The sequence below is a fragment of the Coccomyxa subellipsoidea genome (genome assembly GCF_000258705.1).
Source record: "Coccomyxa subellipsoidea C-169, whole genome shotgun sequence".
NCBI lineage: Eukaryota > Viridiplantae > Chlorophyta > Trebouxiophyceae > Coccomyxaceae > Coccomyxa > Coccomyxa subellipsoidea.
Window position 1 is genome coordinate 518,570 of NW_005178040.1, and position 17,258 is coordinate 535,827.

Genomic DNA, 17,258 nt, shown 5'->3' on the forward strand with positions numbered 1-17,258 from the left:
CGCATCAGCGGAAACGAGAACATGATCAGGTCTAGTTGCCTGAGTATGGGTTCTGGCCTTAAAGGTAGGCACTGCTTCAAGGTCTCCTAGCACTCTGCCAGAGCATATGAGCATGTCAGTTTCCTTGCAAAAATCTAACAGGCGCAGCCCATGAGCATTGACACCTTCATCAGTGCAGCCTCGAGTATTGCTGTCATCAGCGTCAGGCAAATTTGACACACGAGCATTGAAGTCTCCTGCCAGGATCACATTGCCCTGAGCACGAGCGGCAACAACTTCTGCACATAAGCCCGTAAATCGACTGGTCAGGTCCACAGTCTGCAATTGCCGGGAACCCGCTGGAGGCACATAGCTGGAGCCAATCAGCAGCGGTGGAGAGTCCCCCTCAAACTGCACTTTCACCCATAAGGCACTGTCAGTGTCTGACACCCAGTCTTGTGCGTGGTAATCACGGTGCTTCCGAACCGCAACAACAATGCCTTCACCCGCCTTGCCCTCTTCACTAGCAGCCGTGAAAGTCACAGAGTGGTGAGGCAAGATCGAGTCATCCCAGGTCAAGCAACGGGCCTCAGTCAGAAGTACAATATCGAACTAGTCAAGATAGGCTGCCGTGTCCCACAAGGATATTTTGCTAGCATGTAAGCCATTGACATTCCAGGACAATATACGCAGCGATAGGCGGCTGGAGACTTCCTAGCGGCGCACTGCTTCGGCGTAGGAGTCGGCGCGGCCGGGGGAGGAAGGCGCGGCCTGAGAGGGCCCGGCAGTGGCAGCACCCGGGGCGGCAGCGGCGCCCGGCGCGGCAGCCGGGGGAGGCCCAGGCACAGGCATGTGCTCACGCACGCGGTCGCCCTCCCGGACGGTCCCACCTTAGCACATCTGTGATCACTAACCGTATGGCCTTGGTGATGTCTCCAAACCAGGCAACCGATGGGAGTGACTGGCCCTGGTAATCTGCAGACTCAACACATCCGCACTTCCCGAGGGACAAGCTTCCTCACTTGGGCGTACCACAATAAGAAGGCGATAAGCATTTCAAGTTGAGGAGATCATCGGATATCGCCAGGCGATCGCGCGGAGCGCAAGCTAGCAGAGGTACGTGTACGCGTTGGTGAGTGTCCGCAACGGTTGGGTGACCGGTTTAGATTGGTGTGAGAAAGGTTCTGGAAAGCCTGTCTACCATTGAAGCGCCCAGGAAGCAGCAGACTTCCGCCTAGAGTGCGTGGATGGCACTGTGCTCCCCACACGTGTTGAATGGTCCCTTCCCACGAGGGCTTTTTGCTTATGCCTGTGGGCATTGCCAGCGGTCGATCACCTTTCGGTCTCCTATTATTATTTGTACTTTTGTGAACGGCTCTTCTGGAGCACTCCCGCGGAGGTGTTGCGCGACAGTCCTCGAAATCGGGGTTTTCACTGCACGTGCGTTGGCGTGACGGCGACGCCGGTGTGCTGCCGTTGTGAGCTTTGCGATGGGGTCGTCTTCGTTGATCTGTAGCTAGAGCTTGAAGTGGTCGAGACGCGCAGGCTGAGGGGCAGTGCGCAGTGTCTTTGTCAAGGCGCAGGTTGCTCGCACAGTGTTCACACGTGCCTCTTGCAAGCAAATCGGTTTTTGGGGCGACGGCACCAAGAACATGTCGTTGAGGACGACAATGATCGACCTTATGACGTCTCAGCGATGTTCTGGTTTCACTCGCAGCATATGCTGACGCGTTTGCCCTGACTCGTGTGCAGGCGGCCCACGGGCTGACTTCACTTATGGCAATCCACGACTCCCCCGATTCGGGGTCACCTCATAGCGGAGTGGTAAAGCGCACAAGCCCTGGCTCGAGCGAGTACGGGCCGTTGGTGGAGGGAGAGGGGAAGTTTGGCAGGAGATACAAGGTGAGCATGCCAACCTGCTACGAAGCACCTCTTGGATCACTATACCGAGTGCTTTCTCTAAACGTGTGTCATAAGAAATAACACACTTTGCTTCTGTTTCTGTTTCTGATATTGCTGCCTTCGCGTACTATCTTGAAAGCAAAGCTTTTACGTCCCTCAGATGCAGGGCAGCTTCTCCTCCCTTCGTTTCATTTTTGGTCAGCCCCGCACGATGGATGACAGGCAGGGCTCACGAAGCCAACTTTCACCTCGCAGGTTCACGGGGTCACCAATGGGAAGGGAACCTTCCAGGAGTTCAAGGAAGGCGTGGGCTTGTACTTTAACCACCAGAAGACAGGGTGAGTGCTCATTGTACAGCTCCCTCAATTGCGACGCTTCCCTTTTCAATGTGCACAGCTCCTTTGCATGTATAGAAAAAGCGGTAATGTTTGGAAGGATCAGCTCGTGTTGTGTGGGACATGCTTTGCAAGCGGACAGCATGAGGATGCTGGTGGCTCTGCAGGTTCCAGAAGGCGAGGAAGACATATGGATTCCTCGACTGGTTCACGGTCGTGCTCCCCATGGTGGGCTGGCTGCGCACCTACAAGATCAAGCAGTACTTGCTGGTGCGGTCCCTCTGCTCAGTTTCAATCCTGGACGTGCCTGGCAGTGCCCTGTCAGCGTGTTTTTAGCAACAACACCAGTTCCTAGCCGGACGTCGCTTGCTGAGCAGCATAGTGCAGTTGCTGATGTGGCTCAAGCATGCCTTTTGGGTGATACCCAGAGTTTTGCCTCTTGACACGTGCCCAAGATGCCTGGCATAAGTAAAATTTCACTCGCAAGGGACTGGGCGGGGCCTTTTGGCATCTCAAAAGGTCAACAACGGCTGAATTTGCATGCAATTGTTACTACGTGTTTTCTGACAAGCGTGCGCATGTGTCCTGTGCAGCCTGATATTCTTGCCGGAGCATCGGTGGCGGCACTAGTGGTCCCGCAGGGCATGTCCTATGCCGGCCTCGCAGGTCTGCCCGCAGTTTATGGGCTTTACGGCGCCTTTGTCCCAGTTCTGTGTTACGCCGCTCTCGGCAGCTCCCGCCACCTGGTGAGTCCACTTCTGCCGCACCTTGATCCACCCTCCAGCCGTCCAAAACACCCCCCCCCCCATCACTTGCTAGTGTGTGCATCAATTCCTGGTGAAGTGTTGCCACGACGTGTGCTGGCATGCTGATGCCCCTGGGATTTGTCTGAAAAGAGTACTGACCTGCCTGTCGATAACCGCAAAGACTGCTTGTGCCCATGCTGGCATTTTTTTTATACTGAAAAATTAATCATTTGGTGCAGGCTGTGGGGCCGGTGGCTGTGACTTCGCTGCTGCTGGGATCTGGCATTCCTAACATCATCGATGCGCCTATTCAGGACAATCCCAACAACCCCAGGAACCAGCATGCGCAGGATGTGTACAACCATGCTGCCATCCAGGTGGGCGCCATTTTCCCTACTCAGGATGTACCATCTAGATGATTCTATCAAATTTCATGAAATTTGAAGCCTGACTTGCATTGCTTCCTAAGTTGCACACATCCTGTGACCATCACCTGTTTTGGAGCGCTGGTCAGGAATGAAAGCTCTGCGTGCATGCATGCTCGGAATCTGTAAGAGCTGGGTCAGGAACAAATTAAAGTGTCCATGCTTCAAGCATGTCCTAAAAGTGTGATCCATGAGTTTGCTCTGATGTGGATGGTCCATGTCGCAGGTGGCGTTCCTGGCTGGCTGCCTGTACACAGCGGTAGGCATCCTGGAGCTGGGCTGGCTGACTAACTTCCTGTCACACTCAGTCATCTCCGGCTTCATGTCCGGCGCTTCTGTCATCATCGCTCTCTCACAGGTGCCCCGCTCTGCTCACCTCTTGACATTCCCCCACTGGAAATCATACTGCCTTCTGCCCCTGCTGCCATGCACTATCTTGCAAAGGCATTGAAAGTTCTCTTCAGACTTTTGAAGGTAGCCCCCCGCTACCACAGCGCTCACTGCGTGCCTTAGTGGCTGGGGGGTGGTTGGTGCTTGTCTGGCTGGCAACCTGCTGTGCCATCCCTCCATCCTCTGTCCAGTAACAGGCTGCAGGCTTTTTAGGCCCTGCAGATGTGGCTGCAGATGCCCTGCCTGTGTGCCCTAATTGGTGGTTGCCTGTAATTTGATTGTAGTACATGGCTGACACGCTCCCGAGCCCCCTTAAGCAATGAATGTCGCTCATCACTGCTGAGGCTGCCTGGTGCGCTGCTGCAACAGGTGAAGAATATCTTCGGCTACGGCCGCCGTCCCGACCCGGACTCGACAGATATTCTGAAGCTGCCGCAGATCAGTTTCCCCCGCCACGACCCGGTGCAGGAGCAGCTGAAGGACCTCTTTGGCCCCACCTGGACTCCCTACTGGCAGTGGCGCGAGTTCCTCATGGGCGCCTGCTGGCTCATCCTCCTGTTCACCATGAAGGAGGTCGGCAAGCGCAACAAGTGCGACTCGTCCCTTATTATTTTACTCTCTAAGAGATTCATTGAAAGTCCCTAAGTTCTTTGTGGTTCATTGGCACCAGCTTGTGACCTCTAGGTAGGGCAATGTGTTGCATGGCACTCAAAACATGAGAAGAAGCTTATACTGGTCTCATTCTCCGTGCGCCTATTAAAAAGGACCCGCACGGTTGTTATCAAGATAGAATTTGTACCTTTCGCCATGTCGTCCTGGCAGACGACGGCGCAGCACACTTCATCAATCACCGAACACGTTGCAGCGCCATGCGGTGGGAGGCAAACTTTGATCCGGGTGGTTGCATATTCTCTGGTTTGTGTTTGAATTCTAGGTCCTGGTGCGTGCAGGAGGCTGGTGTACGTGCGCGCGGCTGGCCCGCTGACGGTGACCGTGCTGTCCATCGCAATCTCCAACATCTTCAAACTGTACCAGGCCCCCTACAACATCAAGACCGTCGGCGTTGTCCCTGCGGTGAGTCACCTTCCGAGTCCCTCGCATGCCTTGTCGGGCTTTCTCAGCACCCCCGGGGAAGGGGGAGCAACCTTTGAAATAAGCATGTCTCCTAGGAAGAACCGTAGCCTGAACAGGCCGCATGGGATTGTGTGCGCAGGGCCTGCCGCACCAGACGGTGACGTGGTGGTTCCCCTTCCACGACATTGGTCGCTTTATTGGGCTGGCCATCAAGGTGTGCGCCATCGACGTGCTCGAGTCCATCTCCATCGCGAAAGCGCTGGCGTACCGCAACCAGTACGAGCTCAAGTGCGCACCTCCGCTCCCTTTCAACTCTTGTTCACTTGACTTGATCTGGTCAGGAAATCTCAGCTCCCGTTTCCTTTGGGGCCCCGGCTGGCACAAACATTCTTTGGCGGGTCTATATTTGCCTGTTGTAAATGGGTACAGTGCCCTTGCCGATTATCGGACACATGCAGCGAGGTCGAGCGTCGTTGCTGCCATCTGTCATGGTGCTTGCTGTGTCTGAGGCTCTGCGCAAGCGTTGCAAAGCATGCAGAATCAGCGCATGCCAGCGTTCCTTTAGATTGTGTGCTTCTGTCATGCATCGGCCTTGCCTGGACGCTGGGGTGCACATGAACATGGGGGTCATCATGCATGCAACATAATGGTTGTACTTGAAATTCAGATGACCTTGCCTTTGGCCAACAGTACCCTTGCACATGCATGCGTGCGGCTGACATGTGCGCGCATGTGACCGCAGCGCGACGCAGGAGCTGCGCGGCCTGGGCCTGGCAAACCTGGTGGGAGCGGCTTTCAATTGCTACACCACAACCGGCTCATTCTCCCGCTCCGCAATCATGAACGATGTCGGGGCGAAGACCCAGCTGGCAGGCATCACCTCAGGTGACTTGACTTCAGATATGCGGTGTTGGTGCAGATCAGAAACCTAATTCGTCGGTCATCCCTACTTGCTAGTTGAGGTCTGCTATTTGAGGGAACCAAGCCCGGGGAAGTTGCACAAGGAACACTTGTTGTGCTCAGCGCAGACGGCTCTGGCCTGGCAGGGAAAGCAGATCAACTCGTGAATGTGGCTCGTTGTCTGACCTTTGAACTGACCTTTGAATTGCATCATCGCGCAGGTGTGATTGTGATGATCGTGCTGCTGTGCCTGACGCCGGTCTTCCGCAACATGCCCCAGAACGCGCAGGGCGCCGTCATCATAGCAGCCGTCGTCGGCCTGTTCAACTACGAGGAGTGGTGGTTCCTGCTCAGGGTGAGCCCCCAATTACTGCCCTTTTCTTGGGCCATTCTCACTGAGAAAGTCCTCAGCCATAGGTCTCACCAGATTGGAGAACCAGGTCGAGAATAAGTTTCTCGGAGATCTTCACGGTCGGTTAACTAGATCTGCAACGTGTCAAGATCAACAGATATATAGGTCAAATCGCCCTGCGCCTCTTGGTCCGGCCCCTCTCTTGCAACCACTTCCTGCCTGGTTTTGACATGTTCTCCCCCAAGAGACCTGTGAGGAAGGGGGTCTTAGAAGGAACAGAATGGAAGCATGAACCCAGGTTCCAGGTTGGGTGCAGACTCAAAATACCCACTACTGCCGAGACTCCAAGCAGGGTACAGGGACTGATAAAAGGTAGACAAACAATCAAGAGTATAACGCCAAAATCACTGCGCAGGTGAACTTTTTGGACTGGGTGGTGTTCAACGTGGCGCTACTGACCACGATGTTTGCTGGAGTCGACCTGGGCTTGGGCATCTCCATCGGCCTCTCCATCGTGCTGGCGCTCTACAAGTCCGCCTTCCCCAAGACCTCTGTGCTGGGCCAGCTGCCCGAGACCAGTGTCTTCAGGTGAGAGCTTCGATGCAGTGCTGCACTTCCCCGGCGGCTCGCCAAAAGTTGCAATGCCGATTTGTTATGGTGACTAATAGTTCACAGCGCTGGCACACCTGGCAGGATAACGTGGCTTTGCGTCTTGTTGATTTTCCAATGTACAGTATCTTGTACTGGGTGCAAATGTTTGTTGGCACTAGAAGCTCTTACTCAATGAGCGCAAGATACAAAGAGTCTACCTGCTGGCCTGATGGACTTGTTGCATGCATGCACCTTTCGGGCACTGCGGTTGTTGTTTTAGCCTCTTGGCAAAGTCCACTTTTAGCTCCTAGGCCTTGCGAGTTTTCTCCAGAGACATGTCCCAGCAGGACCTTCAGGTCCTTATGTATATTTACCATGGGAATGTGATGCAATACCCTCAGGTCCCCGACGTCCTCCCCCCGCATGAACAATCATTAGGTGCCCCATCTAGAGGTCATCTGCTACTGGTGACCAGAGATATACATAGGCTGAACCCCTGAATCCCCGTTTTCTCCCCCCGCAGGAACGTGAAGCAGTACCCTGAGGCGAGAGAGGTTGAGGGAATGCTCTTACTGCGTGTGGACGCTCCGCTGTACTTCGCGAATGTCAACCCGGTGAAGGACGCTCTGTACAAGTATGAGCGGCGTGCCAAGGAGATAGCGGCCGCCCAGGGGCGTTCCCTGCACTTCATCATCATCGACCTGTCCCCTGTCAACGACATCGACGCCTCCGCCGTCCACTTCTTCAAGGTGGGCTCTCCTTTTCCTTTTTTTATCCAGCATTCATGTGCCTAAATTCTAGACGTTGTGAGGATTCAGGCATGTGTTGGCAGCCTCGGCAGCCTAGATCACGCTGGTGCAGCATGCCATCGGCACGCTTGCCTCATTACTTGACTTGTCAAGAAATTTTCCGTTGTGGTTGTACTCCTTGCTTTGTGCCCAACGGTTGGCTAAAACGGCGTAGGCTCCATGTGTCTGTTTTGTGTTTTCTCCTGCCTGAGGACGCGCAGCACTGTGACTGTTTTTGAGTGCGACTGTTTTTGAGTGCTCAAAGCGTTTGACTCTAAGCTAATGTTGCTGAATTTTACAGGATTGGGTGATCAGTCACAAGCGTGCGGGCATCCAGCCGGTGATCAGCAACCCCTCGCGCCAGATCATGCGGCTGCTGGAGAAGGCCCACATCCCGGAGATCATCGGCGAAGAGTACATCACCGTCCGCATGGCAGACGCCGTGGCTGTGTGCCAGGTGCGCTCGACTTCCTGACAGTGCTGCTGGGATATGTCATGTCTACCTGGTAGTTTGAGGAAACTATTGTACTTAGTCATGTTTGCAAGGTGCGCGGTGCGCAGCTGGGTGGCTTGTTGTGGTTGCCTTGTTGCCTCTGACCAATTGCCAAGCACACCAGGCTTGCTGTGAATGATGGGGGAGACGTTGAATTCTGTCAGTGTTTGTCGTCTGGCATGGACTCAGGCTACTAGCCTTCTGCAGAGTCTGTGTGGCACAAGCCTTGTGCAATAATTCGGCCCACAGCACAGCATGAACGACATGGCGGAGCACTGATGCTGCTCGCTGTTGATGTATTGCAGGAGATCTTGGCCGAGCTGGGCGCACACAAAACAACCGTGGCCCAGGAGCTCAAGCGCGAGAGCGAGGCCACCCGCCCCAAGGTTGAGCCGTCATTCTCTGTCACCGAGAAACTCGTCTGATCACGCATGCATGCGAACTGAGCATGCATGCATGCTCAGCGCGGCGTGCGGCGGCTAGGGTTTCGGGAGCGGGGGTGTATGAAGGGTCACTGGCGCCAGGAATCCCTCCCTTCCCCGCCGCGGATGCGGCCGCCTGAGCACTTGGGTGTATTGCAGGCTCAGGGGTTGTGTAGAGGTTGCATGGAATGTACTTTTGAGGGTTTTGGACCCTGGCCTCGTAGCCCCTCCGCTCGCAGATTTCAGGGTTTGCAAGCACGGTGAGAGGGCTCACCCAATCGCAGCATGGTCCCAATGTTCCGGCGTTCGCGAGATTCTGAATTAAGCCACTGAACAGGAAGCCTTCAGGGGAAATTGTGGTGTCTGACTCATATATGTGCTGCAAAAGGCCCCGCCTACGGGCCTTTTGCAGCAGCCCGCCAGACCTGCCGGCTCCGAAACGCTGACTAAGGGCTGAGGATGGTTATTGTTGAGCTGCATGAAGTATGTTGCCGATATTTATTTACTAGCAAATGCAGGAAGATGGGCATGCAATGGTTGTGAATCGTTTGGCGGTCACTGCAGGCCTGGTTGCATTAATATTCCTGAAATTAATGTCGCAATGCAAAAAAATCGAGGTGGTAGTCATCATTCTCATAATGGGTGCCCGTGTGATGCAGATGTGCCCGGTCGTGTCTGTCTGCCCTGACATTTTGTGTCACGCGTTTTTGCATTGGTCCAAGTATACTTACGTAGTCACGTAACACTGTCAGTCGAGGAGCTTCTTAGTGCCTTGAGCGCCCGACAAGTTGTAGGCGCATTGGTCAATTTTGTGGCCATTTGGTTCTGTTGTTTGACTGATCTTTTATTTTAATGGTGGCTCCGGGTTGCACAGATCCGCACGGCTTGTAGCAGGCTGTCAGCCCTTTCAATAAAATTAGATCGCTGAAATATTGTATTCCTTACCCTGCGCTGGGGATACACCCGGCAGGCACATTTCGGCTGCTCATGCACATGCCCACCATTGGGCTCATCTACTTCTCGCTCCTTGTGAGCGTTGCTCGATTCTGATGTTATACATAGAGTCACATGCGGTATACCTATACGGTACACGTATACATATATCATACATACGGTACATGAGGTATACGTATACGTACACATTTTTGCAGCTACCTGGCACCGCCTATTTCATGCGTCTGCTCTGCTCAGACCTCGACCAGACCTCTTCGCACAAAGTCAATTTGCAGACATTCCTTCTGGACACTCTGATGCACAACACTGCACACACTGCCTTATATCTGCTGCGTTACCTCTTGGCTTGATAACCTACATGCTTGATTGGGCCAAGTCAAGCTGTGGCTTGCTATACATCTGCATGCGCACCAGCTGTCACAGCGCTGGAAGTTTTGCTGGTGGCATCAAACCCAGCATGAGTCTGCGCATACTTGTCCAGCAAATGCTGCCCACTCGTTGTTGGAGGATATCTGCGCATGCATCCAGGAAGCATGTGTCAAATGCTCGTTGCAATGCATATAAAATGCTCTGCAAGCAGAGGTCCTGTGCACATATTGTCTCATTGCTTCTTCTCCACACACTTCTGACTTAATGATATCCCACCAACAGCTGTCCGGAATGTTTCACCACTACCCAGAGCAACTTTGGGTCATCAGCTTCGGGCCCATGGCCAGCTGTGCCCCATATGTGCATATTCAAAGTGCATTCATAGATTCATTCCGCCCCCCGATGCACTCACTGAGCATGCATTCCCCTTAATATCGCATGCACTGAGGCAGCAGACAGTTGTAGAGCAGATGTAGCTCTGCCATGTAATTGGAAGCACGTGGGGGTTGGCCTGGACAGCCGCAGCGAGTCTGGAGGTCAATGGGAACAGATAAGATGGAGGGTACCGTGGGGGATTGTCAGGGCCGCAGCAGCAGGGCAGGCATTCCACGCGCGTGTCAAAGTTTGGCTCAAAGAAGAATGGGATGGAGTAGCGGTGACGTGACCCATCAGTCACCACCCGGTGCAGCGTCGACTTGAACAGCCCATTCGTCCACCTGGCACCATAAGTTGTACCACATTGCTCTTTACATTTGCTGCTGCGCAACTGTGATCTTTATATGCACTGCGCACAACAACTCATGGTTCTAAGACCTGCCTAACCTCTCAAAGCCCAGCAACACATTCCCGGGCGTCATACTTGCGTCTTCTGTGTGACACTTTGTGGCGACTGTACTCAGTTGTCAGCGCATGAGCACCCAACACGCCAAACGCAAGATCGAAACACATGCAGAGCCGCCGGCCACAGCACTTCAGGCAGAGTAAATATTGAGCGGCAACAACGAGCTGGGAAAGCTTGCGGTCTGCATGCTGGGCACTCATCTCATAGCAGAGGACGAGCAGGAAAACATCACAAAGGGTGCATAGGACCAGTTACGCAGAATCCCATGCTTTTAGAATTCAGTATATTCATTCCATGCACTTCTCAAACTTGACAAAGGACGGTCAAAAAATTGGGGCAGCGCCCGCACCGTTCCAGCATGTCTCCCAGGTTGACGATGAAGGCGCCGGGCTTTGGCGGGACGTCCACAAAGCGGCCGGCAGAGGGCAGCCAGATCTGCAGCCCGGGTGCATCGTCCGTCGCCAGCAGCGTCAGCATCCCATAATCGCTGTGCGCGCCCGCCGCAAAAATGCCCTGCCGCACCGGGACCACGGGTGAATGTTCCACAACATTTTCCTTAAATACGACACCTCAGGGGGGCTTTGGATACCATACTTTTGCGAAAAGGCTGCTGCCCGGTTTGAATGCACGATTGAGCTTGAGGCTATGGAAACTCTGCCAAATAATCTCTGTGACATGCACCATAATCATGGCCTTGTCCGTGGCACCTGAAGGCTGCTGGTGTTTTGTTCTTCTCTTCTTCAGCTGCTGAAGCAGCACAATTTGCCCAGCTGATGTCTGCTGCAGAAGCCCTTCGATTTTTGCCAGCACGTCTACAAGGAAAACCTTCTGACATGCATTTGGGATGGGCCCTTGCCTGGTCCGGTTGGGAGCGGCGGGGAATGTAGTGCAACGGGCGCAGGAACAGCATGGGCCGGCCAAACATGGGCAGGAAATAATCGGGCGCCAGGCCGAGCGCTAGCGCCAGCAGCCGCAGCATCCGCATGCCCAGATCAGTCACCGCGCTGAAGTACGTGTTAGTCACCCTCCTGTACTCCGGCAGCAGCTCCTGCGCGCACAGGTAGAGTTGTATAGTTTTAATTTTCGATGCAGATTTTCGATCCAGAAAAGCACTGTCTGCACAGCTCCATACTCACAGCCTCAGCCGTTCTGTCTCGAGTGCTGACTCAAGTGCAGAGTCCAGAAGTCTCCAGACAGCTTCAAGACATTTTGCATGCATGCTCAAGTAGCAGGGATCAATCACAGATGTGGCAGTCCAGCACGCACAGGGCCCAAAGTCTGCATGAAGGGTGTGACATACCGGCGATGGCCACTGGTTGGGCCCAGTGAAGGGCTGGGCAGCTTCTGTGCTGTCTGCAGGAACCTCCCTTCCAAAGTAGAGGCCCTCCTTCGTGTCCCCCTCCGTCTGATTGGCTCTGTCTAAGGTCTCCTCTGACAGGGGGGTCCAACCCCTGTTGGACAACCTTGAGAATTGCTCTTCTGCAGTCCAACGATGGAGTATATTGAGCTGTGGTTACGTGCAGTGAAGACTTAAGTGACTGGCAGATAGGATCATATGTGATCCTTCGATAGCCTGATAGTGTACCTGTTGTTCTTATCAACGAGGATCTCTCGCCTGGCAGCCTCAGGAAGGGCAAAGAACTTCCTGTTCTCCTCGAAGATCTGCTCGATCAGGTCCTGTGCTACGCCATGATTAAAAACTGCGACGGACCACAATACTCACCTCTGAGATAGGATAAGGCCACAAATTTTCCGATGTTTTTTTCTTTCAGACACCAAGACAGTGAAGTGGTATATGGGGTCATTCACCGTAGAAGAAACCAGTGTCGATGCATGCCTTACGCAGCTGAGCTGCAAGGACATCTTCCTGTAGCGACATATCTAGGCCAGGAACCTACGGCAGCGTGCAAGAGTTGACTGGGACAAGTGAAACCCTCGCATGTGGTCACAATGAAACTAAAGAATCTGCAGTGACGTGATTATGCGCTTTACATCATGAATTCATGATGTAAAGCTATATGACGTTGGCTGATCGACTGAGTGATACCAGCACAGATAGAGAGTCATGATCGCATACCGCAATTTCAATCTGTGTGTCCATGGCTCGCGTGCTTCTGTCTTCTATACACTTCGATCAATATTGGGCCTAGTCCTCACTCATTACGCACACACAATGACGCAGACTCGAGTTTGGCTGTTGAATGCCTGGTCCAAGACTTCTGCAAAGTTGGAATTGGTCTCGGAAAAGCTGGGCGACGCAGTTCCCTCTTGCGCATACGAACTTGGGCGCAATATAACCTATTGCGCTTGATAAAAGGATCCAAATGTTATATTACTGTAGCAGGACTTTTTCAGGCTAGATTTACAGGTTTCCAGCAGTCGAAATGACGGGTGATGTGAAGAAGCCATCGGAGGTGATCATCGTTGGAGCAGGCTACGCTGGCATCGGTGCAGCACGTAAATTGCTTGATGAAGGTGGAGATAGTATTAAGGTATCTTACATGCGCTCTCGTTGCAAATCTTGCGTTCTTCCTTTTTCCAGAGGGAAGCTGTGATCTTACCCTATGCCTCCCTCCGTCACGACTTTCCACCCAGGACATTGTCTCATACGCAGGAGAAAGGGCACTGATATAATTGAAAATAAATTACAGACTATTTTTACGGGCAAGAAGCACAAAATGGGCTCACATCGTGCATCAGGTGACAGTGCTCGAAGGAGGTAAGCGTGTAGGGGGCAGAGCGTGCACACTGGATGGCAGGGAGATGGGCGGCACCTACTTCCACGGCATCTACGGTCACCCACTGTACGAGTACGCCTCTCAGCACGGCATCGTTGGACCCCCCTTCACCAGAGGTCTGATCCTTCCTCCCAGACCTGCTTGCTGCTTGCTGAAGGCGTATGTCAGTCTGCGCCCTTTGAACGTCAGACAGCAAAGTTGGGCCCCCCAGAATGTCTGCATGATTGTTTCTCTCACTGGATTACGCTCACTCGCAAGTCCAGCTAATAGGCCACGGCATAATTGTCAATATGCCATGCATTCAACATGCGGCACTAATGTTGGAATACGCTGCATGATGCAGACTTCAGGTGGGGCTTCTGCGAGCCGGGCGAGCCGGCACCTTTGGACCGGGCCATCTCTGAGGAATTGAGAGAGGCTGTCCAAGAGTACGCTAGCGTGCTCCCCAGTGGCGACCCTGCCAGTCATAGCGGCAGCCTCAGTTCCCTTCTGGAGCAGAGAATCATCAAGGTGAAACACATGCAGCCACACCGGTGCTCCGATCGTCTATGCTGTGTCAGAGCTATAGCCTCGTGATTACCCCTGAAGTAAGTAAATCATTGTAAACGGCTTGAACAGAGAGCTAGATCTTGTGCGCCGCTCCCCTGCCAAATGGGGTTAAAAAAGTGTGCGTAGGCAATATTGTTCCAGCGAGGATTGATGGGTTCTTCAAGAGGGACCCAGTCTGCTGCAGGAGGACGCCAAATCAAGCGGCGCAGAAGTGCGGCCGAGGGCGTGGCGGTGGCGGGAGCTGGTGACTCGCATCGCGTCGGGCTGTGACTCATCCGCTGATGTCAGCGCGGCCTGGTGGGCAGGCGCCGAGGACCTTGAGGGGCCCAACTTCCCCTGCCCGATTGGCTTCCAGGCAACTTCCCAGCATCCCGCTCTTCCACATGTCTCCTAAATTTCCCTGTATTTTATCAAGGCGTCCTCTAAGATCAAGGAATTGATTCCAAGCCCCCTGAACTATTCCGGGTTGAATTCTACAGCCTGTTGCCCAAAAGGACAAGAAAAACAGCCCAGATCCGAAGTTGCTTGTGATTGATTTTGCAGGGGGACATGCGGGCACGTGCAGGAATATCTGACATAATGCATTCCTCGCTTTACTCACCATGTGTGCGAAGGCCCTGGCGGAGCACATGGCGGCAGGTGCAGACATTAGGTACGGAGCAGTGGTGGAGAGGATACAGTGGGGCGCCTCGGGGGTGACCGTAAGTTGCGCGGATGGGCGCAGCTTCCAGGCAGATGCTGCGGTTGTCACTGTGTCTCTGGGCGTGCTCAAGGTTTGAACAGCCCCCCAAAATATATATCTTTCCTACACTGAGGCTACTGCATGCACATGACTCATCAGGCACATTTTGGAGAAAATTGCAGTTTTGCACATCCGCCAAAAGGTATCTCTTGTTCATCAAGGCTATTAAATGGACATGCTGCAAGCATGCAAGCATCCACAACAAGCGCTCTGACTGCTGGCATGTTAGCCATGTGATCACGTGACAGAGCGCCATTGCGCAAACGCTCGCATTGATCCGCTGAGCAATGTTTTCTGTCGCAATGAGATTCTTTGCACACCCTGACGTGCTCATTGTGTATGCAGGCGATCCATGCGCAGCTGTTTGCGCCGTCGCTGCCCCCAGAGAAGCTGCGCGCGCTGCAGGGTCTCTCGATAGGCACCGTCGACAAAATCTTTGTGGACTTCTCAGAGACAGGTGCACCCTCTCAGCCCAGCGCAAATATTTACATTTACATTTTTGCACATAGATAGAGTTGGCAAGCTCTGCCACACCAGCCCCTCTTGCTGTGACCCTGATTGCAACAGAGAGTAGAAAATGCAAGGACCAAGGACGTCAGAAAGCAGCAACACAGCTCTTTACTTCACGTCATATATTTTTTAGTTCAAGAAAATGTGAAGTAAGGATAACATGACAGCTGTTGAGGTGAAATGGCACGGTGGCATTTGTAGGTGGTGCGCCGCCAGGGAAACAGGCAAGCGGAGACCCGGTCACAGCCTACCACCTGCTCTGGCAGGAACCGTGGCAGAAGAGTGAGGCGCATGAGCCTGCACCTGCAGAGCAGGTAAGGGAGGACAGCTCCTTGAGATACCTCCCTGCCGTAGTGTTTCTTACAACACGCCTTTGCACTAGAACTAGTTGACTCAATGTTGTGTGTGAGTTGGGTCAGACAAATTTACCGATGACACGGCCTTCCACAAGAAGAAAAGGTGTCTGGATGGGGTCAAGTCCCATGGACTTTGCGAAAGGCTTACTGGATGCGCGCAGGTTGGTGACTATTCCTGGGGAAACTCGGCAATACAGAGACCAAAACCTAGGCTCTGGTCTGAGGGTGCCGGTATTCCTTTCTGCAGGCTGTGCCAGAGTGGGCGAGGGGCGTCTTCTCAGTGCGATTCGGCGGATCTGAGTTCAAGGCCCCCAGCAATGGCCATGCTGCGGTACAGGACTCACAGCAACCAGCTGCCGCCTGTGAAGACCCTGCAACCAACGGTGGGCGATTGTAGGGTAATGCTTGTATTGCTGACTGTGCACCTGCCTTTGCAAGGATCTGAGCATCAATGATAGGATGCACTGTCTCTTGCTTTACTTGAGCAGCGTCAATGGCTCCTTACCAATAGACACTACCTTTGCTGCTCTTCGTATTCACCACACGTGAGTGATGAAAGCTTACTTGTTAGCGCATGCAGATTAGGGGACATAGGTCTTGGGACCCAGCTAGCAAATTGTTCATAATTGCATAAGTTGTCAATGTGTCACCCCTGCTGACTCAGGCGCCAGGTGGCCGGCGTTCACCGGCAGCGCTTGCAGCGTCTACGGCAACAGCAGCCGCGAAACCGGCAAAACCGCGCAGCGCCACTGCGGCAGCGGTTTGCCTGCACCCTGGGCCGAGCATCCATCCAGTGCTGTTCTGTGGATCACAGGTGCCCTGCTGCAGCCTCTGCTGCCCACATCCTGTCCTCTAATGCAGGCTGTGCCTGTTTTAATATGCATGTCACTAATTTCCATGTGCAAGCTACCTGAGTGTTAACGTGAAAGGCAAGAACTTGGATGAGCCTGCTACACTAGACACAAGGACAACACGCATGCGATGAGCCTAGCTTGTCACTCTGTTTATTTTACAAGAAGATGCTTGTGTTAAGGCTGCCAACAATGCATAAAAAGCAATTGAGCTGCGACGCATTGGTAGTACCAGCTGTGGAAGGGTGCGGTTCAACAAAAGGGGTGCTTTGGGCAGGGGAGCATGCAAAGGCCATGGAGAAATGCAGCGATGACGAAGTGGAGAGAGGGGTCGCCGCGTTACTGGCGGCTTATCCCGCCATACCCTGCCCGGCAGCCGCGGCCCCCCGGATTATAAGATCGGCCTGGGGCAGCGATCCGTTATTCCGGGGGTCGTACTCGTATGTGAACGCTGCGGGCTCGCCGGACGACATCGATGCCCTTGCTGCACCCCTCACGGTGATTTGCTCACTCAATTTTCACTCAATTTTCGCGATGCACTCATTTTTAAAACAGGGCTTTGAATGGTTCTTGTCTGTGCTCCTGACATGCTTGTGCCTGAAGATATGCATGCAAAATTTTGTCCCCTACTCTTGCCATTGTGATCTGTCTGCAAGCGCCAGATGAGCGTTGCTTGTGAGCCTCCGAGAGAGTCTCCTGCTACACTTACAGCTGAAGCACGTGGGAAAGTTGTAGTGCTGCCTTGCTCAGATTCAGACCTGAGGCTAATATTTTGAGTAGCGTTTCTTGGCTGGTCAGGTGTCGGGGAGGCCGGTGGTGTGCTTTGCTGGAGAGGCCACGCACCGGCAGCTGACTGGCACCATGGGAGCAGCCTTCCTGACAGGCCAGCGAGAAGCAGCCAGGCTGCTGGGTTCCCACAAGGCTGCAGCATAAGCAACACCATAAACCGTC

General features: G+C 53.6%; 4 protein-coding genes across 4 annotated transcripts; 2 read left to right on the forward strand and 2 right to left on the reverse strand.

The window, feature by feature from the left end:
* Nucleotides 1-2,399: 2,399 nt before the first annotated feature.
* On the forward strand, nucleotides 2,400-7,957 carry COCSUDRAFT_27397 (sulfate permease; the record flags this gene model as incomplete). The annotated part of the gene is made up of 12 exons (XM_005650215.1): nucleotides 2,400-2,486; nucleotides 2,810-2,962; nucleotides 3,202-3,339; nucleotides 3,614-3,745; nucleotides 4,207-4,367; nucleotides 4,728-4,851; nucleotides 4,991-5,139; nucleotides 5,594-5,736; nucleotides 5,973-6,106; nucleotides 6,519-6,691; nucleotides 7,218-7,443; nucleotides 7,784-7,957. The coding sequence occupies exons 1-12, from the start codon at nucleotides 2,442-2,444 to the stop codon at nucleotides 7,955-7,957; spliced, it is 1,752 nt and encodes a 583-aa protein (XP_005650272.1). The 5' UTR covers nucleotides 2,400-2,441.
* Nucleotides 7,958-8,535: 578 nt separating this feature from the next.
* COCSUDRAFT_32360 (hypothetical protein) lies at nucleotides 8,536-9,376 on the reverse strand. The gene has a single exon (XM_005650216.1). The coding sequence runs from the start codon at nucleotides 9,086-9,088 to the stop codon at nucleotides 8,903-8,905; it is 186 nt and encodes a 61-aa protein (XP_005650273.1). The 5' UTR covers nucleotides 9,089-9,376; the 3' UTR covers nucleotides 8,536-8,902.
* Nucleotides 9,377-9,742: 366 nt separating this feature from the next.
* On the reverse strand, nucleotides 9,743-12,440 carry COCSUDRAFT_35371 (oxygenase-like protein; the record flags this gene model as incomplete). The annotated part of the gene is made up of 7 exons (XM_005650217.1): nucleotides 9,743-9,863; nucleotides 10,287-10,436; nucleotides 10,911-11,074; nucleotides 11,418-11,609; nucleotides 11,862-12,012; nucleotides 12,147-12,261; nucleotides 12,371-12,440. 7 exons carry the CDS (start codon nucleotides 12,438-12,440, stop codon nucleotides 9,743-9,745), a joined length of 963 nt encoding a protein of 320 aa, XP_005650274.1.
* A 505-nt stretch (nucleotides 12,441-12,945) lies between these two features.
* Nucleotides 12,946-17,240, forward strand: COCSUDRAFT_60746 (amine oxidase; the record flags this gene model as incomplete). Its single annotated transcript, XM_005650218.1, has 11 exons — nucleotides 12,946-13,009; nucleotides 13,293-13,415; nucleotides 13,643-13,809; nucleotides 14,033-14,233; nucleotides 14,463-14,621; nucleotides 14,936-15,047; nucleotides 15,302-15,414; nucleotides 15,704-15,839; nucleotides 16,121-16,270; nucleotides 16,585-16,805; nucleotides 17,106-17,240. 11 exons carry the CDS (start codon nucleotides 12,946-12,948, stop codon nucleotides 17,238-17,240), a joined length of 1,581 nt encoding a protein of 526 aa, XP_005650275.1.
* Between the last annotated feature and the right edge of the window lie 18 nt (nucleotides 17,241-17,258).